Consider the following 25,549-nt stretch of genomic DNA (forward strand, 5'->3'; position numbering starts at 1 on the left):
TGTTGATAGTTAAGTGTTTATTGCCATCTTAATGTTCATAGTTTTTATCTTCTTATTCTTTTTCTTAAATAAGTCCCCTTAACATTTCATATAATAATGTTTTGGTGATAATGAACTCCTTTAGCTTTACCTTATTTGGGAAGCACTTGATCTGTCCTTCCATTCTAAATGATAGCTTTACTGAATAGAGTAATCTATGTTGAAGGTTTCTGCTTTTCATCACTTTAAATACTTCTTGCCAGTCCCTTCTAGCCTGTGACCTTTCTTCGGAGAAATCAGCTGACAGTCTTATTGAATTCCTTTGTAGGTAATTATCTGTTTTTCTCCCTTTATCTTTAACCTTTGGCATTTTAATTATGATGTGCCTTGGTGTGGTTCTCTTTACATCCATCTTGTTTGGGACTCTCTCTGTGCTTCCTGGATTTGTATATCCATTTCCTTCACCAAATTAGGGAAGTCAAAACAATTTTTTTTCAAACAGATTTCCAATTTCTTGCTCTTTCTCTTCTCCTTCTGGCACCTCTATGATGCAAATGTTGGAACATTTGAAGTTGTTCTAGAGCAGCGGTTCTCAACCTGTGGGTCACGACCCTTTTGGGGGTCAAACGACCCTTTCACAGGGATCGCCTAAGACGATCGGAAAACACATATATAATTACATACTGTTTTTGTGATTAATCACTATACTTTAATTATGTTCAATTTGTAACAATGAAAATATATCCTGCATATCAGATATTTAGATTACCATTCATAACAGTAGCAAAATTACAGTTATGAAGTAGCAACAAAAATAATTTTATGGTTGGGGGTCACCACAACATGAGGAACTGTATTAAAGGGTCGCGGCATTAGGAAGGTTGAGATCCACTGTTCTAGAGGCTCTTTACACTATCCTCAATTTTTTGGATTCTTTTTTCTTCTTGCTGTACTGATTGGATGCCTTTTTCTTCCTTATGTTCCAAATTATCGATTTGATTCTTGGGTTCATGCATTCCATTGTTGTTCACTTTAAATTGTTCTTTATTTCAGTTAGTGTATCCTTCATTTCTGCCCAGGTCTTTTTTATGCTGTTGAAGTACACACTGAGTTCCTTGAACATCCTTATAACTAATGTTTTGAACTCTGCATCTAATAGATTGCTTATCTCCATTTTATTTAGTTCTTCTGAAGTTATGTTCTGTTCCCTCATTTGGGTCATATTTCTGTCTCTTCATTTTGGAAGCCTCCCTGTGTTTTTTTTCTACATATTAGGTAGAGCTGCTTTGACTCCGTGTCTTGGTAGCCTGGCCTAATGTAGTAGGTGTCCTGTAGGGTCCAGTGGCACAGCCTCTCCTATCTCCTAAGATATGTACTCAAGGTGATCCCTCTGTGTGGGCTGAGTACTCCCTACTTTTGTAGATGAGTCTTGATGTCAGCAGGTCAATGGGAGGGATTTACCCGTGACGACATCTGGTAGGACTGGCTGTGACCCCTGGCCAGCAACCACCTCGCTCCATGACTTGTGGGTGGTGCTCCAATGTGGTCTGTAACTGTCCACTGGATGCACCGGCTCTGGGGTTTCCCAGGTAGTGCAGGCCAAGGTCAGCATCCATCTGTGTTCTGCCTGGGGCTCCTTGGCTAAAGCTATAAAGTGATCTGCACACAGCTGCTGCCAGCGCCAGGCCTGGGACCACTCAGCGAGAGGTACAAGGACTGAGCTTAGCTGTTGCTTGAGCAGATTTAGGAAGGTCTGAAGTGTGTGCCTAACCCAGCTCTTCATACAGAAAAGTCACTGTTACCAGGGTGGGAGGGTTGCTTGGGTGGGCCCATAGTTTGGATCAGGTAGACCCTTAGGTAATCATCGGGGTGGGGCTTACCATGTGAGGCAGGTTAATGGAGATTCAGATATGGTACCACTGTACTGTGCCTCTGTGTGGGGGAGGGCTCAGAAAAGGTACAATGGCCACTGTCTGCAGTTCTGTCTGGGAGGAAGCTGTGCCCCAGTTCTCGCCCTGATGCCAGAGATTTCAGCTTCTCTCCATATGCCATTGGTGCCCTTCAAGCTGCTGCCCTGGTGCTGGGGCTCAGACGGAGTGAGTCTGAGTAAGTTCATCTGTGATGCAAGGTCCTTTAAGAGGAGAGGCCTGAGAATCCCTCAGTTTCTTCCATTGGCTCAACCCCCACTTGGCTTTACAGCCAGAAGCTATGGGCACTGGAACCCTGGGCTGGGTGGTTTGGTGTGGGAGTGGGACCCCTTGTTCTCAAGATATCCCTCTGTTTTATATCCACAACACATGGTTTTGGGACTAGCCAGTTCCATGTCTCCACATCTTCACCCCTCCATCCCTTCTACCCATCTGGATGATTGTGGTTTCTTTAATTCCTTAGTTGTTGGACTTCCATACAGCTCGATTTTCTGGTGATTCTGAGTGATGGTTGTTCTATATTTCAGTTGTAATTTTGCTGAGGTTGTGCAAGAAGATGAGCTGCATTTACCTATGCCTCCATCTTGACCAGAAGTCGATATCCTGACAAAATTATCTTTTCCATCTGCTCATATGTTTCCTATTCTAAAACATCATCTCTGTTTACAATTTTATTGTGAAATAACTTTAGAATCTCATAGAGGATGCAAAAGAAATAAAGATCCTTTGCATCCCTCCCTCTGCTTCCCCCAAAGACATCTTACATAACCATAGTACAATGATCAAAACCAGAAAATTGACATGATATATACTATTAACTAAACTATAGACCTTATTCACATTTTACCATGAACATCACTTTTAAATTATTATGTTCTCTATTGGCCCCATGGAATGCTTCTCTCCAAACTGGCTATATAAAACCACAAGAATCTTTCAAATAATTACTGTGCAACACCATCCCATAGAAATTAGAAGGTCATCCCCATTTTAGAATTATTGACTAGGAATTTAAGATTTTTTTTTAAGTAGATAACTTCCTCTGCTTTTATTTTTTCTGCCGCCACCCTCTACCTGCTGCCTCTATCCTCGCTCTAACCTTCGGCTCCCCACCTTTTCCCAACATAAACAAAGATTCATCATGCTCTGGACCACAAAATAAAGAAAGGAATCAAAATAAGTGGCCCCAAAATGTTAACTTACCCATTGAGGAAAGGATCTGAACTATTATTAGTAACAGATCTCATGTCAGGGGTCATGGCAGGTTGGTTGACAGCAGCCTGAACCGTGGCCAGAGTCTCTGCTTCCATGGGGAGCTGTCTACAGAGGGCGGCTTCCTGGAGAAATATACCAGTCATAGGGAGAGGCAAGAGTTATTCCCTTGGTCACAGGATCAGAGCAAACCACTAGTCACATGAAAACATTTCACCAAATACAAAGCACTTTACATTTATTCCTAATTTGCCTGCAGGGCACTTAACAATTGTCCCACCCATCCAATTGTTTAAATAACCAAATCTTATAAAAGCCTCTCAAGACATTTTCTCAGAGACAAGGCTATTTTTATCCCAGATGCTCAGACCAAATCTAAATCAATCAAAGCAATTGGACTCCTCTGGTCTAGGATGTACATTCTCGTCTCTGCCATTTACCAGCCATTAAAACTCTGGATTACAGAATTCAGCTCTACATTAAGTTGTATCTGGCAATTTCATGTCAATAGTCAGGAGAGCAAAACAATCAGTTAAAAAGTTTATTTGTCAATCAGTCTTTCTATTAGACTAATTATTTTGTTGACCTGACTAAAGTGGCTGAAGGTTAGGGAAGCATGCAGACACAATCCAAATCCCACTGATGATTAACTGAGAGCATCTGGATTTCATTAGTAAAAATTAGGAGCTAGAATTATTTTTTTTAAGCTAGCATGACTTTGCCAACGAGAGTCAATCCAAAGGTTACAGAATTGACTGCAATTATTTTCTCTAGGCATAACCTCCAGGGAGTCTCTCCCATTTTGACAAACATGACCAGACATCAGATTTCTTTCAAATTTGCTGCTGTTTCCAGAGAAGAATATTTTCTATGTTTATACTTCATCCAAAACCAAGACTAGGCCCTTCCCATATGTACGCCTATCAGTTGCCCACTTTCCAGGTTAATGAGATTGGTCTCAATGTCCCTTAAACCCCCAAACCATGGCTATAATGGCAAAGAGAATATTTAAGTCATCTAAGTTAGTTATCTTTGTTACATCTGTTCTAGCCCCAACATGCTATGACTTTAGAGAGTAACTGCTGTCTAGACAAGTCTAATGAAGTCATCGACTATAAAAATTTTCGGTTACTAGAGTTCATTGCACTGTTACTAGGAGTTCTGGTAGCATGGCTCTTACAAGCTGTGAGAGACCTGACTGATAAGACACCGCACCGTTAACGTATACTGAACTTATTACCCTGGCTAAGAAGGGCTCCTGGTTCACTGCTGCTCTTTCAGAATGCAAATAATCAGAATACTTAACTAACAAATTTTATTCAGTTAATCCATAAAAAGCAAACCCCCAAAAAGGAGTTGTTTTTTTTTTTTAAAGATAATCTTACTTCCTAATCCAAATCTTAGAAGTCTCTTCTTGGTAAATCTAGAAAAATGGAATATTTTCTGATAGCTTTTTCCGTGGCAGGCAGTGTACATTGGAAACCTTATTCTCCAACCAAAGCTTACCTGAAGGTCTCAGGTGGATGAACAGTAGGGACTAAACCTGCTATGAAGAGACTGGAACCCCCAACCCCTCAAACACACTCACACACTAATAAATGTGGGGTTTGTCGCCAAAACTTGTATGTCCTTTGAAACATACAAGTTGATGAGAAGGCTGTATTTCATTGTATTTGACATAATCTGATCACCATAACTTTTAAGAATACTGAATAAATTTGAAATTTTTAGGTCATCTGAATATAAATATAAGAATCATTTCTGGAATTTCATGGGCTAAAAAGTAATATTATATAAATAAAGCATATGAATTATTCATTATCTGTTACGATATATGAAAATGTTTAAATTATAAGGAAAACATCAGAAACTAGGGATAATATATATAGCTCTAAACTTTCCTCTTCACTTATTTTTTAAAAGATTTTATTTATTTATTTTTAGACAGATGAGAAGAGAGGGAGAGAAACATTGATGTGTGAGAGAAACATCAATTGGCTGCCTCTCACACACCCCCAACGAAAAACCTGGCCCAGAACCCAGGCATGTACCCTCATCGGGAATCAAACCAGCGACCTTTCAGTCTGCAGTATGACACCCAACCCACTAAGCCATACCAGTCAGGGGTCCTCTTCATTTAAATTACTGCCGGCATATTTCAAATAAATACAATATAGATTTTTTAATGCTTTTATGTGGTTAAATATAAAAAATTCAAAAGATCTATACATAATAATCAAAGCTGAAAGAACATACACTATATTGGGGGAAACATTTGAGCTATTTCATATCTATTTTCTCTACTTTAAATTAAAGACAACCAAAGTTCCCTTCTTCAGCATGGACATTTGCCACTTTGAAGATTTCATTCCCATGTCAGCATGAGTGCAATGCTATGTTCTGTCTGTAGGAGACTCACAGAATCATTTCCGACCTTCAATGATTAATAAATGAGACAATGCAGAAAGGGTGTTTATTGATTGCACCTGAATAACTTTGAAATTTAAATTAGGCTAGTCTGAGTTAGGAAGTTATTATAGAGGGCAACACTTTCTCAAGGTTATTTCAACATTATTCTTGGTCCACAAGTCAGTTCCACACAGCAGCCAAGTTGAAGATGGTATTGCCCCCCTGCTGTAAACCCTCCTATAAGGTGGCCCACAAAACACTGCAGGACTGCCCTGTTCACATCTCCTTCTTCTTCTCTGACATGTCCCCTCCCTCACTCCCTATCCGTTGCCTCTCCCACTTGCAGCATCTTCACCAGCTGTTCCCTCTGCCAGGAACATGCTCCTCAGCTCTTCCCAAAGTCCAGTTCCTCACTTAATGTTTGTGTCCCACAAAAATGCCAGCTCTTCAAAGACTGCATTAAATTTTCTTCATAGCAACTTATGTATTTGTTGTCTGCCTTTCCTGTCAGAATGTGAGCACCATGAGAGAAAGGATCTGATCGGTCACATTCACTCCTCTGTCCCCACTGCCTATTAACAGCCAGGCATATAGTGGGTACTTGATACATATTTGTTCAGTGAATAAATAAAAAACATTACTGGAATTTAAACAGAAGTATTTTACATTGTAATTAGTAATAAAAGAAAAAATAAACTAAGAACATTCAATTCTCATCTTCGACCACAAATATCAGTGAAATAACAGCCTACAGTGTACACCCCAAGAAGCCAGGCGCAAACTCCATCCTCACAATCGCACTGCACTCCTCCCGCTCCTACACAGAGGATGAGCAGATGGGCAGAGTGGTCAGGAGCGGGGCTCCGGGGCCAGAGGCTTGGATTTGAACCCTGACCCTGTCATCTCCCCACCAGTTATTTAACCCCTGTGTTCCTCATTTGTGAAGTGTGGATAATAACAGCATCTACCCAATATGGCCGCTGTGGTGATAAAGTGAGGTAATACATAAAGGTGCTTAGAACAGTGCCTAGCACATGAGATCACTTAACAAATGTTAACTAAGTATTATTACTATTATCTCCTGTTCCATATTCCAATCCCAGAAAACAAAAGCAAAAACAAAAGTAAAAAATCTTAAAAATCATACTATTGCATGGAACTGATCCACTCTGAGTGGTTTGACACTTCTTCCTGGTCAACTCTCACCTTGCAAGGATTAAACCAAAGTGTGAAATTCATCATGATGAGTCAGCAAAGCTAAGAAAACAATTGCTTCTTTTTAATAAGGGTAGGTTTGCAAACCTTTTTGAATAACACAAAATTAGTTTTTATGGAGAATGAAGAATGGTGAGAAGTTTCATTTTACTTAATTAGATTTTATAATACAATTCTACATTTAGAATTTCTAAAAGTCTAGTCTTTTTCTGAATGACAATATTTTCCTATTTCTGCTCATGAATGAAAGGAGAGAAAAAAAAAAGCGACACTAAAATCCTAGTTTTAAAATATAAAAGAACTAACCTCACTAACATCTCCATCCAAACAAGGGAGGATTTAAAAAACCAACAACTAAATTTAGGTATAAAATTAAACCTCAGACCCAGTAGGATTTTGGCTGCCATGTGACACCCAGTACCCCTGCATGGGCAAAAATGAAAGGCAAACACCTGACTTAAGTCGTTTGAACAAGAAGCCATCAAGACTTTAGTTGAAACTAAACCAGCTGAAGCAAAGATAGAAGATGGGAGCACTGGACTAAGTAAACTGACATGAAAACAGGGGGACAGCTGGCACAAGTTGGTCTAGGACATGACTCAAGCCTCCGACTCAGATAACCGATGGTGCAGGGTCGTGGCTAACCCCGTGCTCCATCCCCAGCTCCCTCTAGTCAAAGCAGAAGAAATGCTAAGCCGGAGGCACCTCCCAGCCCCCTGGTCTCTCTCATCTCCCACGTGGAAGTGATCTATTCACAGACCCCTTCCCACTGTCCCCTCTACCCCAACCCACCCTGTTCTCCCAAACAAGTCTCCAGTCTCCTAGACTCCTCAGTACTTTGGATCTCTCCTCATCTAGCCAGATCTCCATGTTAGAGGTTTGGTTGCACCACCTTTTCCAGGATGCCTTTCCTGACCACAGCAGACTATCACCTTCCTTGTGTCCCAGCTCTGAACTCCTAAACAAGCACCCAGCTGGGGTCTGAAACCACACGTCTCCCAAAGCACTCCTCATCTGCCATCACCACTCATTCCAGCTCCAAATCCAAGTCAACCAATTCCCTCAGTCCCCACAATAATCCCATCCATTTATTCTTTTATTTACTCTTAGAGAGAGGGGAAGGGAGGGAGAAAGAGAGGGAGAAAAACATCAATGTGTGGTTGCCTCTTGCGCGCCCCCAACCGGGGACCTGGCATGCAACACAGGCATGTGCCCTGACTGGGAATTGAACCAGCGACCCTTTGGTTCACAAGCCGGTACTCAATCCACTGAGCCACACCAGCCAGAGCTATTCCTTTATTTAGTTTTAAAATATATATGATAGAGACTCCCAGGTGCCAGACATTATTCTCAGCAGCAGAGATACAGCAGTGAACAACACAGACCATGCCCTACCTCACAGTGTATTCTAGAAGGCAAGGCAGACTGTAACAAATAATAGCGGACAAGGCCTAGCCTCGTGGGTCCCATTTCCCTAACATCTCACATGGTCCAAACCACCCTGCCACCTCAAGCAGCAGGTCAGCACTGCTTCTCTAGATATTTCAAATGACTGCCACTTCCAGTCAAGGCCACATTCAGGTCTCTGTTCTATACTTAGCTGAGTTCTTTACCAAGAGGGACCAGAGAAGAAAATTAGGTTGGAAGGGGTCTGGGTAAAATGTCCTATGAAGAAGTAGGGGACTTGAGAGGCACACTTTGGCTCTCAAACTATTAAGGAGCCATTAAGTGAAACCAAGATCCCTTCTATCCCAGGCTTGAGGCTGATACAATGAAGGGCTTCCTAGTTAGTAGTCCATTCAGGGGTAACACTGGCTCTTCTCAATTCTCTGGGGTATTGGACACTGGAATTCTCAAGCAGTTGTTAAAAATTCAGTGCCTTTAGACAGAGGAAAAACAGTATCTTTGGAATCAGAAAGATTGAAGTTCAAATCCCAGTTTAGCTACTCCCTAGCTATAACATCTTGGACTAAATTCTTAACCTTCCTCCAGGTTTGTTCATCTGACTCGTTTTGCTAGGCTGTTATAAAGATTAAAAAGCCTATTTATAAAGAACCTGGTAATAGAATGAACAACCCATAGTGGTAAATGTTTTTGGAGGCAGCAATATTAGCTAATACCTGCATATTGCTCACACTGTGGGAAGCACAGTCTTAAGCATTTTAACATACTCTTTCACAGTTCATCCTCGTGACGGTCCAATTGTCCCCATGTTACAGATGAGGAAACTGAGGCACTGAACAGTGGAGCAACTTTCCCAAGATGTGACTTCAGAGTCTGTTCTTGTAACCACCATAGACAGTGTGGCAGAGGGAGGAAGTCAAGGGTTGAAGTTGGCAGGCCTCAAATTTTTGGCCCTTTCACTGACTGGCTGTGGGACTTGGACAAGTTATTTCATTTCTCTGGGCCTGTATTCCCAGCTCTGAAATGGAAATACTAACCCTCAGCCTTCAGTTTAGAGGAGGACTTCATGAAATAGGCTATTTACCTCTTGAACACAGTTAACTGTTCTGAATTGGAAAAGAGATGGAACTGCATGAGTTCTGTGATCCCTTTCAATGTATGTGGGTGGAGCTAGTGTCTTGGGAATTCACAACACGTTAACAAAGTTATACGCTCTGATTTTAAAGGCCAGTTTCAGAAAGAACTGAAAAGCTGCCTCTGGTAACCCCACCCCTCCCCTCCTCCACCACGACTTTATTTTTTCTCTAGTTCCAAGATGAGAGTGGAAAGATGTGGCAAAGTGAGGACTTGAGAATCTCCTTTGGAGTTTGTGGTGGAGGTTGTGGTCATCTATCCAGCTCCCTGAAATGAATAATTACATGTAGGTTTAAAAACACCCTTTCCTAGCAGCTGGGAGGGGGGTGGCGGCAGGGGGAGAGGAAGGGTGGTGGGTACAATAGCTGGAGGGGCAAGGGATGTGAAAACACTAATTTGTCAGTTGAAGGTGTCCCTGAAAGCAAACCCCAACCTCCTCCCCTTCCAGCTCTTCACCGCCTGCAGCTTGCCTGCAGAATAAATCAACAAGGAGTGAGAAAGTCAACAGCAGCTGAAAGCATCCTGCAACCTCTCTGTCCCTGGCCTAGGGAGCATCTCCACCAGCCAGCTCCTGCTCACTGGAATGTACTTCAAAGAGAAATAAACGAACGACAATAACCTTTTCTAAGGGTGCTCTGCTTGATATAAGTGTGTGTGGCCAGGGATTCCACAAAAATGGAAGATTGAATTGTTTTAATTAGAAAGGGTGGGGTGATTAGAAACAAATGAAAAAAATAAAGACAATATTTTGAAATCCTAACATTAAGATAGTTATTCTGGTGCAGAGAAGCTGCTCTCTCTGCCAAAACCCTGAGGGACTTCAGAGACAGAATGCTGAATTATTTACCTTCTTTATAGAAAAAAATAATTCCTGACGTAAAGTTCTTTTTAACTCTATGCCAAAGTGTTCTAGAAATTCATTGTCACGTTTCCTGGAGCCTCCCTTTCTGAAATATCTCATCACACATGCTCAGCTGCCAAAGTGTTGCTATGAAGAACAGTCGGAACTCCAGCACTGTAGGGAAGACATTTGTTGAGTCCGTAATTATTATCCATGGTCTGTCTGTGGTTCTTTTAATTCAGGATGTTGTTTCTTAGAATCACATTAAGGAACACATTATAATTTAGATATTATATTATAGTCACAACATAATTCCATGACACTCTCTTCACTTAAAAACAATAGCTGAATGGATTTTGAAGTGGAATAGTTCTTCATACCTTGGTGATCTTGGTGAACCTCCATTTAAAAATTATGTTCAATTTATAACATTTGCAAAAAGGTTCTTTTAAAAAGATTTGAGTTGATATTATTCCACAACAACATGAGAACACCAGGACATTTTAGAAAATGGATTATTTCTGGGCTTGCAGGCAAATAAATACTTGATGGAAGCTAGAACAGAAGCTCTACAAGAAAAGGAACCAAGTCTGTTTGTTCGCTGCTCTGCATTTAGTGTCTAGGGCATCTGTTGAACAATGAATGAATGAACTTCAATAACCACGCTGCTCTGGAGAGATTTATAAATTGGTGAAGTCACAGTCAAACCTGAAACATAGTTCTATAAATTTCTTTTTTAAGAGTTAAATTATAGACCCTGTTCTAAAGAAAAGACTTTATGAAATAGCCACCATTTAGGCTTCACGATCTGCTGTGCTATGACACTTTGTAACCTCTCTAAATAGCTATTCTTCACATGACAAAAAACAGATCTCAAAACCTTCCCCCAACACCAGAGCTGCTCACAGCCGGGTGCGGCCCTCCCCAGGGCCCTTGGTCAGGAATGGCTGTGAGAAGCCGGCCAGCTGGCCAGCCGGACCCGGTAGTGGCTTTCAAGCCCAAGAGAAATCATTAGACCTGCCAACAAATTCTTCAGCCTCCCACCCAAACCCTCTGTCCTCGTAGCTGTTGCCCTGACAACCGGAGTCCAAGCTTAGTCAGCATTTTTGTTTGACAAGCTGCATTCTCCTGTCCACTGAGCCCCAATTAAGGAAAGGATGTAGGTAAAAACAGTGCTGAATTTGCTTTGGGAACAATAACAGTTTTTCAACCACACAACCCCTCAGGAGGGGCAAGAGGAAGCCAAGGCTTCTCTGCTTAAGAGTTTTCCAGGCCCTGTGAGCTGACAGGAAGTCTTCCAGATTAAAATCTTTGAGGCAGAATCCCTCTTCCATACCTCCAGCTTTATATTTAAATGAGTAATACACAGGAAAGGAAATCTGCTCCTCAGACAAAGCCATGAGTCTGTTTTCATGTCAAGGAATTATTCTTTCAGATGGGTCAATAGGGACTGAGAAGCCTGTTTCTCAATTTCTACCAGTTACTAAAATTTTCCACTTCATTGGGCAAAGTTGCAAACATGCCCTATATAATACTGAGCAAATACTATGTTGAATTTTAAGCTGTAACAGCAGGATATTCTATAGTCATTGCAGGCATGTGTGACTCATGTTATCTTAAAATACATGTTTAGCCCTGTTGTAGAAAAGATTCCAGGTAGCTTAGAATAGATAAAACCAAAGTCACAGCACAACTTCATCATACAACATAAATAAATCACTTCCCAATATATTAAGAGATAACGAAACAGTAATATGATATACTATTAATTGTGTTTTAAAAAACAAAGTACACACACAGATACAAAGACTGGAAAGAAATCACCCACCATCTTCACAGTTGTTCTGCCTCAGTAAAAGTATGAGTGATTATTAGTTCTTCCTTGTTTTTCGAGTACTTTAAATATTTTCTATACTGAACGTGTTTTTTCTTTGCTATTATTTTTATTTACATACAGTTCTGAGTTTTTGGCAAATACATATAGTTGTGAAACAGTCACCAAAATTAAGATGTAGAGCTGTGCCATTATCCCCAAAATTCCTTAGCGCTGTCCCTTTGTAGTTGGCCCCTCCTCCCTCACCCCGGCCCCTGGTAACCACTCATCTGTTCTCTGTCCCTACTGCTTGCCTTTTCCAGAATGTCATATAAATGCAATCATATAGCATATAGCTTTTTTGGATCTGGCTTCTTTCACTTAGCAAAATGCTTTCTTTTATTTTAATTAGAAAAAAACTTAAATTATATTTTTAAAAGTTAAAAACTTTATTTTTATACTTTAAAAGAAAACTCTGCAAACTGAATTAGAATTTTTTTTTTTTTAATATGAAAATACCAGGAAGTACAATTTCAACTAAGATTGCTTTCTTTTCTAAGGTTGCCATTTCTCTGAGGGACCCAAAGCTGCCTCACAGGCTTTTGGGAAATTTAGCAAAATTAAACTCTCATCATCAGGAACAATGGAGAAGGTCTTTCACGCAAGTTCACTCTCCACATCTGTGATAAATGTCTGTTAAAAGCAGGGGAAGATCTACTTTCCTAACAAGGTATTATACTGGGATCCCAACCACTGCCCTCACGACACCCCTGCTCTTGGAGCACCTGACACATTCAGAGATAATTCATCAATTATCAGATACAAGTAGTTCAATTCTGTCGATACAGCAGCCAATGGTAAATTGTAGAAGCTATTTTTAATGAACCTCTCCTGCTTCAAAAGATTCCCAGTTGGGGAGACACCAAAATCTCACAGGCCCTTGGATCCTAATTCTGTAGCTGTTCAACAACTTGTTGGCCTGAGGGGCCACCAAAAAAATAAAGAAGCATTGATGCTCACTTTCATAGAACTCTGTGCTTGGATGTGTCCAATAACAAAAGTCAAAGATAGTGGCTTCCTGGACCCCATCAAGTAGGGAATAGTTTGAATTCACCCTCTTGGCTAACAATTAAGATTTAATCATATTGTCTTCTCTGATGAAACATAAGTTGCCTAAGAGCAGCCATGGCCCGTTTATTATTTTCCACTATATAAATGTTGGTTGAATAAAGAAATGGTAAGACAAAGGAATGAAAAATATTTTTCTATCATGAAAGCATGGAGGTTCACTTTAGATCTGCAATCAAACTTTCCTCAAACCCATTTTGTTACTATCCTGACATGATTTCACTGACAATGAGTTAAGACTTGAGCACTCAGCATCGTGAGGTGTACATCAGATTGTACACTGTGGACTGAGGAGTGGTTTTTTCCATGGCACAATATCACCAGACTGTATGCCTAGAGGATTAATGGCATGGAAGAAAGAAGCAAAAAGAGGAAGAAGAAGGGAGAAAAAAGAGGAGGGAAAGGAGGGGAAAGAAGGAGATGGAGAGGGGAGGGGAGAGGAGAAGAAACAGAATATTTATACAGTACATAATTTATAAGGAGCTTTCATATTTATCATATATTTAAGCATGATAAAAATATACAGAATAGTGATGATTTCCCAGGAATTAGGGAATAAATTCATCTACTTATTAAATTTGCCAACCTCTCTTTCTACTACAGAGATGGACCACCAGAAATTCTCCCTTGAAAGAACTGCATGTAGGTAGAAGTCCATGCACAGCAAGGACCCTGTGAAGACAGGCTCTACAACTAGGGCTGTCCTTCAAGCACAAGGAGAGCAGCGAGCCAAAGACCTTCAGGCAATTGTTGACCACCAAGGACATGGGAGTGGGCAGAATGAACATACAGAAGTCTACAGATAATCTTCAGACCTCATCAGAACCAATCATTTCCTCCATTCCTATAACATGTCTACTAGATGCTCCAACATAGCTAACAGGTGAGCCAAATATCACTTTTACTGCCAGTTCATTTCCCTTCCTCTGCCCTGACTTAAGTGCAACTAATGAACCAGGAAAATCACCAAAAGAAACAAGTAGAAAAACCACCAAGATGATAGCCATAATCCACACCTGCACAATAAGGCATCTTGGCAAATGCCCTAGAAAACTATCCTAGAGCACTCCAACACCATTTATTATAATGCCTTAAATAATATCTTTGACATTAAGGACCAGGTTGCTCTAGATGGGGAACAAAATCTTCTGCCATTAAAAAGTTTCTTTAGACCTTTTTCCCTATATCCCATAATAAAAACAACAAGACATGAACTATCCATTCCATCTCCTCCTCCTCCTCCTCCACACACACACACACACACACGGTCAAAGTTGAGCTATGTGAGCCTCTGTGAGCAAATGTGGACAACTTTTCTCCCCACTGTCCTACATAGTGGAATGCACACCATGAGGCAGCAAAATGCACCAAATTCCACAGCCTCCAGGGATCAGCATTTAAGGAACTTGGTTGGCATTTCTGTAATATGAACCATCAATACTACATTCTGGTTCAAAGGCACCTACAGTTAGACTAGAAGAAACAATTTGGGGTACTTTTCCCCACCCCCTTTCAGAAATACTTTCTGCAGTAAAGAAGGAGGTGGGGCAAGAGAAAGAAAACACAGAAAGAGGCGGAAACTGAGAAACAGGCCTTTCTCTACAGAACGATTATGGCTTTGTCTAAGGAAAAAATACTCATTAAAGCTTATTTAAATATAAAACTAAGAGAAAACATACAAATGTTACTATAACAATACTGTTTAACTTACTCTACATTATCAAATACAAAAATTATTCCAAATGGAATTATTATCCAAAGACAGAAAACAATAATATAATTATTTCCTGCTGAGAAACATGATACTGTTTATCTAAAAGCAGTATAAACAACTGTTACCCAGAAATAACCATGAAACTTTTGGACATAAATCCTCACGGTAAAAGGCACAACTGTAGTTACAGTGTAAAGATGACCTCAAATTTAGAGGACAGTTCAAATGAACAACAAAGCACAATTTATGTTCATTTCCCTCATTTTCAAAGGCTCTAAGGAATTATCTTAATTCACCATGTTTTTAAAATCTCATACAGCATAGATATTTCATATCTTAGAATGTATTTGATGAGAAACACATTATTCATTTATGGTAAATCAATGTGTATTTTTTTAAAGTATCAGCTGTAACTAAAAGAAAAAAAAAGTTTAACATATCCCGAACACCCTGCAAGAAAGCTCTCTAAAATAGTTAAAACTATGTATTTCCTTAAAAATTAGTGAAGAGAAAGGAAGCTACCCATATATCTGGTTTCATGGGAGTCATAAAGCAAAGTCTGAAGAATTAGAATAAACTGGAGCTTTCCTCCCCAAAATGCAGCCAGTAAAATTTATAAGGCCTGAAAACGTGCTACATTCATTTTGCAACTCAGATGCAAGACTTCTGCTCTTGCATAGGCCAAGCCTCTGAAGCAGGGAAAAAACTGGGTTCCCTTAGAGATTCTCTTTATTCAATTTTTGAGGTATAGCACTGAGCCCAGCCCACAGAGCAACATTCTGTTGACTGAATGAATCAATGAATGGATAAATGCTGTCTGGCACAAAGGTGCCCAATCAACGCCCAAGCAATTTTGCAGACCACTCACGCTGGTATAGCTAGTTCCTTAGACTAGCTCTGAAGACAGTACAGGCAGAGAGGCTGGAAGAAGACACTGGATTCTACTCACGAGGTTTGAAGCAGGGCTTTGGGCCTTTAATGCTTCTAGAGAGAGATTTACCCTGATGGCTAGCAGCTACCTATCCAATGGCTTTGGCAATAAAGGCCATAAACCCCCCCAGGCACCATGAAAGGCCATACCTGCCTCATGAGCTCCTCTTGGCGCATTCTAATCCTCTCTCTCTCCATCTGGATCCTCTGCAGCCGGAGCTTCTGCTGCTGCTGCTGCTGAGTGGTCAGCGCATTAGGCATACTCATGAGCCCTGCTGGCGGGTTCTGAGTAGGGTGGTTCTGCTGGCTCAGGGAACTGGGTGCCATTTGCTGCTGGTGTTGGTGATTCATCACTATGGGAGGGAAAAACATACAGGAGATCAATGCCAAGGGCCTACAAGAAACCATCAGAATGTTTTGTGCTTTGGAACACAGATTCCTGAGATTCCTCCCAAATACTTTCCTGTTAATCAATACCATTTAAGTAATTAATTCCTTAATTCAATTCATGGACACTCAGAGAGTGTCCCCACTCTTCACTCATTTAGTTTCATCTTTTGTGCCCTGTTAAAAATCTTATTTCACACCCTCCCTGTGTCTAGAGAACATTTTAAGCCTTTCATAGAACATAGCGGTCAAAGTAAATTCTACAAAGGTTACCACAACATATGAGATCATTTCACCAGGACACATGGGTGTGTGAGTATTTCCTCAGGCAACCTGTAGGCTGATGGCGGAGCTAAGGAAGCATGTGATCATCAGTACATGTTGCGTAGACAATAATACCTAGAATGAATGAGTGAACTGATAAGCAACATGTAAAACACAGCACCTGGATCAGGGATGTATACACAACCAGGACCCTGTTAATGTTTTGTTAAAAAAGGGTGCCCCAAAGAAGTAAGAGTTAAGCTCAGGAAAAAATTATTGATTGAGAAAATATCAATTTTTGCAAAGGAAAAAATTAGTGATAAAAAATTACATAAAAATGTTAATCCTGTTTGTGATAGGATAAAGGCACTAAAAGTGTTTTAACTTTTTAAGGATTTTCCATTTACCTCCATTTACCAACATTTTAAATTTTAGCATGTTGTACTTCACTTTAGAAAACAATTGAAAAATCCTCTAATAAATTTTGTAACTGGCATTCTCACAAAAAAATGCATTTTAAAAAGTGCTAGTTTCTCTCAAAACAGTTTGTCTACCAGTCAGATTTGCTTAACTTTTGGGCAATATCCTGTAATAATGAAAACCATGCTCTTTAGTCTATTTGTTCCTAGGTCAGAGCCAAAGACAGCAACTTCATTCACATACACATTGAAGATTTTCTGCACAAAAACTGGTTTCCTTAAGTAACAATTAATTTCATGGTGGAACTTCCTCCAGCTAGGGGGAGAAGGGGTAAACCATTCTTTATTTTTTCTTCTTTAAAGCACAGTCTTAAAAAATATTTTATTTTTACTGATTAATTTTTAGGGGGAGACAGAAAGAGAGAGAGAGAGAGAGAGAGAGAGAGAGAGAGAGAGACATCGATTTGTTGTTCCACCCATTCGTGCATTCATTGGTTGCTTCTTGTATGTTCCCTGACCCAGGATCAAACTCAAAACCTTGGTGTATCAGGATGATGCTCTAACTAACTGAGCTATCAGACTAGGGCTAAAGCATTCATTTTAAAATTTTTATTTATCTGTTTTTAGAGAGAGGAGAAGTGAGGGAGAAAGAGAGGGAGAGATACAGAGATGTGTAAGAAACATTGATCGATTGCCTCTCACATGCACCCCAACTGGGGACCTGGCCCACAATCCAGATACGTGCCCTGACCGTAAATCAAACCAGTGACTTTTCACTTTTTGGATGACATTCAACCAACTGAGCCACACCAGTCAGGGCAGAAACCATTCTTTAAAAAAAAAATGTACTGATACACTCACACAAATCTTTACTGCATTACCACTGTGTTCCAGGCACCGGGCTTGCAGCTGGAATAAACTGCTCTTGCCTACCACAGGAACTAACAGGCTACTGGAAGAAATGTGTGAAGAAATGAGGTGGGGTTTTATGTGTGGCTGTAGAACTTTAGAATGTTAGGCTTTGTAAGGCACCTTGGAGGCTACGCAGTTCATCCCTTCATTTTATGGAAGAGAAGACTGAAAAACAGAGAGTTGAAGAAATGTGTTCTGGTTAGTGGCAGATAAAACTACGGCCAAGGTTGCCTCTTGAGACCCTACCTGTTCTTTCAACTGTCCTTGGCTGCTCTCTGCCTCACCTTAGACTGAAGAACAGGAACAATTACTCAAACTGAGAGCAACCCTTTAAACACAGTTTACCTTTGAGAGCAAGGAAGTACCACTTGGACAGCAAGTCATCAAAACTGGGCCATGGGCCCAAAGGCTGTCCAGGCTACAAACAGGAAGCTTTCAAGGAGGATTTGGATAAATTGACAACTCTCTGCTCAATAACGAGCTACTGCAGAGGCAGGCCAGAAAACATGAAACAGTCTGCCTAAACCATTTACGTTTCCCTTCCTGAATTCAGCCGACCATGAAGAACTCTTACCACCTGGCACCATCTCTGGCACACAGAGGGGGCTCGGTAAATAACATGATGGATGAATAAAAGCACCTGGGCATTTCTTAGGTTCTTAGCTTGAGAGCAGAAAAAAGGAAGTCATGTCTGACACCAAAAGAACTGAAATGAGTATGTCATTCCCATAGCTCATTTAAGCACAATTACAACCTCTATTGGAAGGACTGAGTAGGCGGCCAGGGGTTGTGCATGGGGAAGGAGTGCTCTTAAATACAGAGTCAAGGAAGACAAGTGTAGACATCCAGGAGAGTACAGTTCATGGGACCTCTTTCAAGCCAAGGGGATGGGAATTATTACCAGGGACAGTCATTTCTGAACCTCCTGAAAAACGATGCTCCTAGTTTTCTGATATAACTGACGAAAAAAAAAAAGCCCAATTGTGTCTATAAGGGAAATGTGTAAATTGAATATTTCCAATATCAGAAACCACCAAGTTAGGAAAAAGGCATGTAAGGGTTAATTTTTTGGTTGCTAGTTCAGAGGTTATTAACTCTGCTAGTTTTTATAACTCAGATACTTCAAAAAAAAATTTTAAATGACTCAAGTCTGGTAACTTATTGACATGACAAATAAATGGGAGCAAGACTATCTTCCGTGGCTGGCTTGGGAAGATTGCGGTCAGTGTACAAAAGCCTGCACTGGGTTTGCTAACAGTGGACTCTGTCACTGGTCTCCACACAGTAACCAGACACTGCCCGGCAAACTCGATAGCTGTCTACGTCCTTGACTGGGGAAGTGTAAGACTTGGAGAAGAGCTCTTCCAAAACCACACCCTCACTCGTCTTCAAACACCAGCCCTGACAGAGCCGTCCACAAAGGGGAAAGGTGGAGATGCTGCTTCCTTCCACTTAATTTAGATTTGACTGTTCAGACTAAACATCTCCAGTTACTGACTGTAGAGAGTAAAAAAGAGCAGAACTTAGACAACGTCTTTGTGTTCAAAGTAAGGCACACACAAAAACAAGTAAGTTTGTGTGAAAATATTCACTGTGGTAGAGTATGTACTAGCAAAGACTAAGAATGTTCACTGATGGGAGATGCTGATCCATTCAGTGAGAGGAATTCTGTGTTAACTACTGCAGAGAATAAGGGAGCTGTTCAGGTACGTTTAGGGCACAATCTCTAAAAAACATGTCCAGAGAGGGGAAATTTTGAGGGGCAGCACTATATGTATGAGCACACTCCTATTTGTAGTTGGGGTTGGGGGAGGGGGCTTTATTATACATGTACAGCAAATCTCTGCAGAGGACACACAAGGAGCCAGTAACAGTGGTGCCTCTGGGGAGGAAGCTGGGAGGAGATCTTCCTTTTCCTCTTCTGCACTGTTTGAAGTTTCCCTATGCACATTTATTACTTATGTAAAACTCAAACAAAATGTAAACATGAAAAAACATCAAATGAAATACACTCATGTATGTGTCAAATTCAGTATTTTCCTGGTGGAGTGAAAGGAGGCACTCTCAAAATTATTTGAAAAATAAATAAGGCTTACAATATAATCAAGGTCCTCAAAGCTGAGAGCCCATCCAATGCGACTCTTCCTTGTGGAGATGAGGAAATCAATACTCAGGAAAGAGTACTGAATGAGGACACCTAGAAACCAGGTGTCCTGACTCAATCTAGGTGCTCAGGATTCAACCCGCCGCTCTGCTCCCTATAGTCATTTCATTTCGAACTGTGACTGAATCTTCTGAGATTAGAGCTCATGAACTTCACTCATAGTTGAAGCTCTCTTTAAAGCCATTGCTTCTATTCACAACTCAGAAACAACAGGGACAAAGGAGGCCCAAGACGGAGATAAACAGAGAGGGGACCCACACAAAAAGGCCAAACATCTAAATTTGTGATGAACAAAATACAACTTGGGAAAATATTTCAGAATGTTTTAGGGAGAGAAGAACAGCTCAGTTAAAAAAAAGAAGAAGAAGAAGAAGAAAGAAAAAGGCAGAGAGTATCCCAAATGCAGTATCTGAGGCCAAACCAGTTAAGGGCAGACTGCCACCAAATGCCCCAAAAAGGCTAATGACCTCGTCAATTCTAGACTTTTGCCAGTCCCCACACAAAGGAATAACCCAAACAAGATCACTCTGCCAAAGCAGGAATGCATCGAATCTAAAGCAGAGACAACTTTTTTCCCATCCAAAACAGTCAGAATTTAAATTTTAAATCCACATTTCTTTTTCATTGTTTTCATCTCCTTCTCCCTTTTCTTTTTTCCTTCAATACTTGGACCTTGGAAATCCATAAAACCATGCTCTGCAGATATGCAACCGGAAACATTTCATTGCTATTATTCAATACAATGAAACACCAAAAAGAAACTCCACAACATCTGAGATGAGAATACTCTTTTGATTCAATGCTTGTGTCTTTGGTAAAATAAACAGTCAACACGGGAATGCGGTGTAGTGGAGTGTGGGGTGACTATACTGGCAGGACCTTCCAGTTAATGCTGCCCAGGACGAAGTACACTGATGCACCTTCTGACTTGTTCCAGCAACACACTTGGTCACTTCCTCTAAAAGCCCTAAGAGTTCACCTGACCCATATTGCTCAGTTAATTGAGCATCATCCTGCAAAACGAAAGGTCTTTGGTTTCATTTCTGGTCAGGGCACTTGCCTGGGTTGTGGGTTCGGTCCCCAGCTGGGATGTACAAGAGGCAACCGATCAATGTTTCTCACATCGATGTTTCTCTCGCTTTCTTTCTCCCTCCCTTACCCTCTCTCTAAAATAAATAAATAAATAAATAAAATCTTTAAAAGCCCCATGAGTAGGCTCAAGCCCAGGAAAGTCCCTGGACTTGGTTCTAAGCCTGCATGTCATCTGCCATATAAGAAGCAAGCATGGAAAAGGTAAAGGCTTCTCTCCAGAACTTTTGCCTTTTACCACACCAGGGAACAGAGAGCAACAGCTCACAGAGAAAGCGCTTTGGCAGTTTCCCCAAGCCAGGAGCTGCAGACAACGAGGGAGGCCAATGAATCAGAGTCTGCCCAGCATGTCTCCTGGAATGTTTGACAAATGTCTTTTTGACCTTTTCGGCTTGCTTTTCTGTGTCCTCAGTGTACACGTGTATGAGCACACACACACATACACAGCCAAGAGAAGAAAACAAAAAGTTAGGCTCAAGTACAAAACCTCTCATGGGCCTGCATGGAGCTGGCCTAAATAGATTATGGAAAAGACAGTGTGCCAATGGCTAGAAGCCACAACTCAGCCCTAGAAAGACAAAAATTATTTTCTTCAATTCCTTCTTTCCAATTAACATGTGAGTCTTGGGATGGGGGAAAAAAGGTTTTATCACAAGAAAAAAAACGTCTGTAACTATGTGTGGTAATAGATGTTAACTAGAATTATGGTAGTGATCATTTCATAATATATAAAAATATTGAATTCTGTTATACACCTGAAACTAATTAGTTACATGTCAATTTTACCTCAATTAAAAACAAAATGAAATTGAAATAACAATAATGTATCAATATTGGTTCATTAATCATAACAAATATAGCATACTAACGTAAGATGTTAATAATATGGGAAATTGGATGAGAGGATATCTTGTCAACTTTTCTGTAAATCTAAAACTGTTCTTAAAATACAGTGTGTGTATAGTAACCATGCCTTAAATAAATATCAGGAACTGTACTGGGCACTGCCTCTTCAATACTCACTAATAATTAGTTTTCATAGGGTATATAAAATGGGTAAATATTCAGAAGAAAACATGGTCTATAGTATGTTCTATGTGAATAAACAGATACTAAGTTAAAATTTTTTTTAAAAACAGTGACTTACAGGACTTTTCCATGGTCAAATAAAATTAGGAAATGTTTAAACAACGTTAAGAGTTTATTTTACTGCAGGACTTCTCAGAGGCTTTAATATACTAACAGACATTGAAACTTTCCAACAGGGAGATATTAAAATGCAGCATTTCTCAAACTTGGAAGATTACTGTTATTCTGAGTAGGAATATTGGGAAATACTGGTTCACTTCAACTTATCAGATGTCTTGGAAATACAGAATAATATATTGAATTGAAAATGAATTAATATTTATTAAGTTCCTACTATGTGCTAAACTCTTTAAAGCCAACTAAGCAGCCAAGTAAGAGGTGGAGCCAGGGAAGAAAACACAGCAGCCTGTGGGTGTTGAAGACAGTGATTTCACATGCTTAGAATTATGACTGCTGTTCAAGATACAAACAAAAACAAAGCAAAGCAAAACACAGGGAAAGCAAGTATTTTGTAAAAGACTGACAGAACATCTGCTGAACTTCTTCACAGCAAATGCCAATTTAATGGGAAAATTTCAAAGACAAATTAACCTGTATATCAGTTTTTACAGGTGATGAGCAGAACCTTGCTAAATTAACTTCAGTTCCATATATTCACAATAACCTATCTTTTATATTTAGTTGGGGCTTTTTTTACTTGCTTCTATGATAAAACAACATTACCTCTTCCACATAAGCCTTCTAACATCATCCCTTGAGAGTGAGAAGAAGAAGAGGTTGACATTGCTTTTTTGAAAACCTGGTTGCAATTTCCTCAAAATAGGTGAGAATATGCAATATTCGAGTAATAGTGAGTATTGGGTAATATGCTTGATTTGGGATCTGGAAAACCAGATGAAATAGGTGTTTAATTCAGTTTTATGTTTAGGCTAACAAGTTTATATAAATTGGATCAGAATCTCCATGAAAGGGGAGTTTAAGAGCTCCTGAATACTGGACTGTGGAACTAAAAGCTTAACCAGCACTTCATTCTGTGCCCCCATTCTACAAATGCTGAAATTCAGGTCTGTCACATAGGACTGAGAGGTTGCCTGGGACACAGCACTTTCAGTGCTAAAGCTGGGAATGTCCCAAGTAAGTAGATCAACTGGTCACCCTAGGCCTGTGACCGTCCACTGCCCCATGGCAGTAGAACCCGAGTTTCCTGTTTCCACCCTAATGTGTTCCCTGACATAGAAAACCAGCGCCAGCCAGCATGAAATAACTGTTTGATAATATAGAACCACAGCCACACTGTCCAGATTACTCTCAGTGTGTCCCTCCATGGATTACAACTAGCTAGTTGCCTTTATGCACCCACATTATTTGCTAATCATGGAGTATATATTATTCTTCAACTGACTAACTTTTAAGGAAATCAAGCAGTATTTATTAACACTGCATTGCAATGACTTGTAAACACGAACTGGGTTAAACCTGAAAATCAGGCACTCTTTCCTGCTGGATTCCAGATTGAGCCATCTGCACTGAAGAGAAGCATTTTTAAGAAACAGTGAACTATTCTCTTCCTGTGATTTGAACTAACTCATCTTCCTGAGGGCTGACTTTGTGCTCTTTATAAGTAAGTCCTGGGAAGGAGCCAAGTCCCCCCCTACTGCAAGGAACCAACATTAATGATATGGATCTTCCTTATAAACACAGAACAAAAATAATTTAGTGCCTTCTGTGTGGATCTGGTACCTCTTTTATGAACTGGCAGCTGAGGAGATGGCAGCGCTCACCATGGCCAACAAAAAGCCCAGGGAAAGTCAAGACTGAGAACAACAATCAGATTAATTTGAAGGTGGCGGGTCAGGAGGTTCTCTGGTGCAATTTAAGATTAAGAGGCATACACCACTTGGTAAACTAATGAAAGCCTATTGTGTAAGACAGGATTTGTCAATGAGGCAGATCAGATTCCGATTTGACGGGCAGCCAATCAATGAAACACACACACCTGCACAGTTTGAAATGGAGGATGAAGATCCCCAGCAGCAGACAGCACGGGGTTACTAAAAAGGGAAACTGCCACTTTACACTCCAGAACTCCGCTCCTCCAGACCAAGAAGACATTCTCATTTAAAAAACTGCAATTTGGTTCCACCACATCCTGACTACTACAGTATAGTTTTTTCTGTTCTTTCATTTTTCCCTTCCCTATTCCTTTATTGTGTATGAAGTAACTGATGTATGTGCACAAGCATTGGCTTTTTTTTCAAACTAAATGGCCAATTGTATTGTTTGATCGGCATTAAATAGAGGTTGGATGAGGAAAAATACTGGTTCTGTGAAAATACTCCCTTTCTCCATTTAATGGAATGCTCATTCAGCTCTTTATCTTTATATTCCAGTACGTTATTTTGCTCTCACTGTTTAACAAAAACAAAAACAAACAAAAAAACACATAAAAATTCTTGAATACCTTGTTTGATTGGATAATTTTAATGTTTTTCATTTATCGCTGTAAAACCAAGGATAATTTTATAATTATTTTTGTGCATAGTTGTTACATGTAGGACAGTCTGTCTTTAAGTAGAAATAAATTACTCTAAAAAAAAAAAAAAAGAAGAACCCTAGATAGTTTTCCCTTCAAGTCAAAAATCCTGTTGTTTAAGTAAAGTTCTTGTTTAAGATGAAAATAATAATAATAATAACTAATAATAACTTAGTGGACTGCAAATCTGACTTGCTAATGCACAGAGTAGGCATTAAATACATTCTGCCTGAATTAAGCTTCAGAGTTTATGAGTCAGAAATTGGTAGTAAAATACAAGTTTTATTTATAAGAAGATGATCATCATAGACATTTCAGAACAAACTGGAAACCCTTCCCCACTCCCAAAACACAAACACAAGTCTTTTTCTCCTGAGGGATGCATTTTAACCATTATTCCCATAATTTTATAAGTGGATATTAAATGAACACTAAATTTTTGTTGCTGTTTTCTCTATACTTCCACAGCACATTCCCTGCTCAGTACCCATTTCATTTTGCTATTTTATCATTAGTGGTTAATAAACCCTTTCCTCGCCACATTCATTATAGGAGGGGACATGCATTTACCCTACACTGTGCCATCACCATAGGAGTTAAGGCTGAAAGGGGCCTTAGTCCATTAGACCACGGTTCTCAAACTTTTCTCTAGCAGTAGGATCTTTTTCCAGAGCTTAATATGTGGCATAAAGCAGGGGCAACCCTCAAGTGCAGGGACTAGTTCCAAGCAGGCCTGTGGCCTGTGCTGGTGCTGTGGGCAGGTGAGGGCTGATCAATGGCAGCACCTTGGACTGTCTTCTCTAAATTCTCTTGGTCTTGCTTTCACTCTGCATTCCCTATCGGCATTGTTAACTCTTATATCACAAAATATTAAACAAATTTTTAAGGAATCTGTTGACACCGCTTTTGGAGACTCTGGATACTAAGCTTTGCTTCTGCTCACATACCCCTGAAACCCTGCTGTGGGTCCTTGGGACACAATTTA

General features: G+C 40.1%; 1 protein-coding gene across 1 annotated transcript in view; it reads right to left on the bottom strand.

Annotated features, from left to right (window-relative positions):
• Positions 1-25,549, bottom strand: part of WWTR1 (WW domain containing transcription regulator 1) — a 128,362-nt gene that overhangs the window by 6,594 nt on the left and 96,219 nt on the right. The window contains exons 4-5 of the mRNA XM_090275749.1: positions 15,858-16,060; positions 3,111-3,244 (exon numbers count right to left, since the gene is read on the bottom strand). Coding sequence (XP_090131875.1) covers positions 3,111-3,244; positions 15,858-16,060 — 337 coding nt within the window. The remainder of the gene's footprint in view (positions 1-3,110; positions 3,245-15,857; positions 16,061-25,549) is intronic.

Source organism: Furipterus horrens, unplaced genomic scaffold (genome assembly GCF_987537825.1).
Source record: "Furipterus horrens unplaced genomic scaffold, mFurHor1.1.pri manual_scaffold_1, whole genome shotgun sequence".
NCBI lineage: Eukaryota > Metazoa > Chordata > Mammalia > Chiroptera > Furipteridae > Furipterus > Furipterus horrens.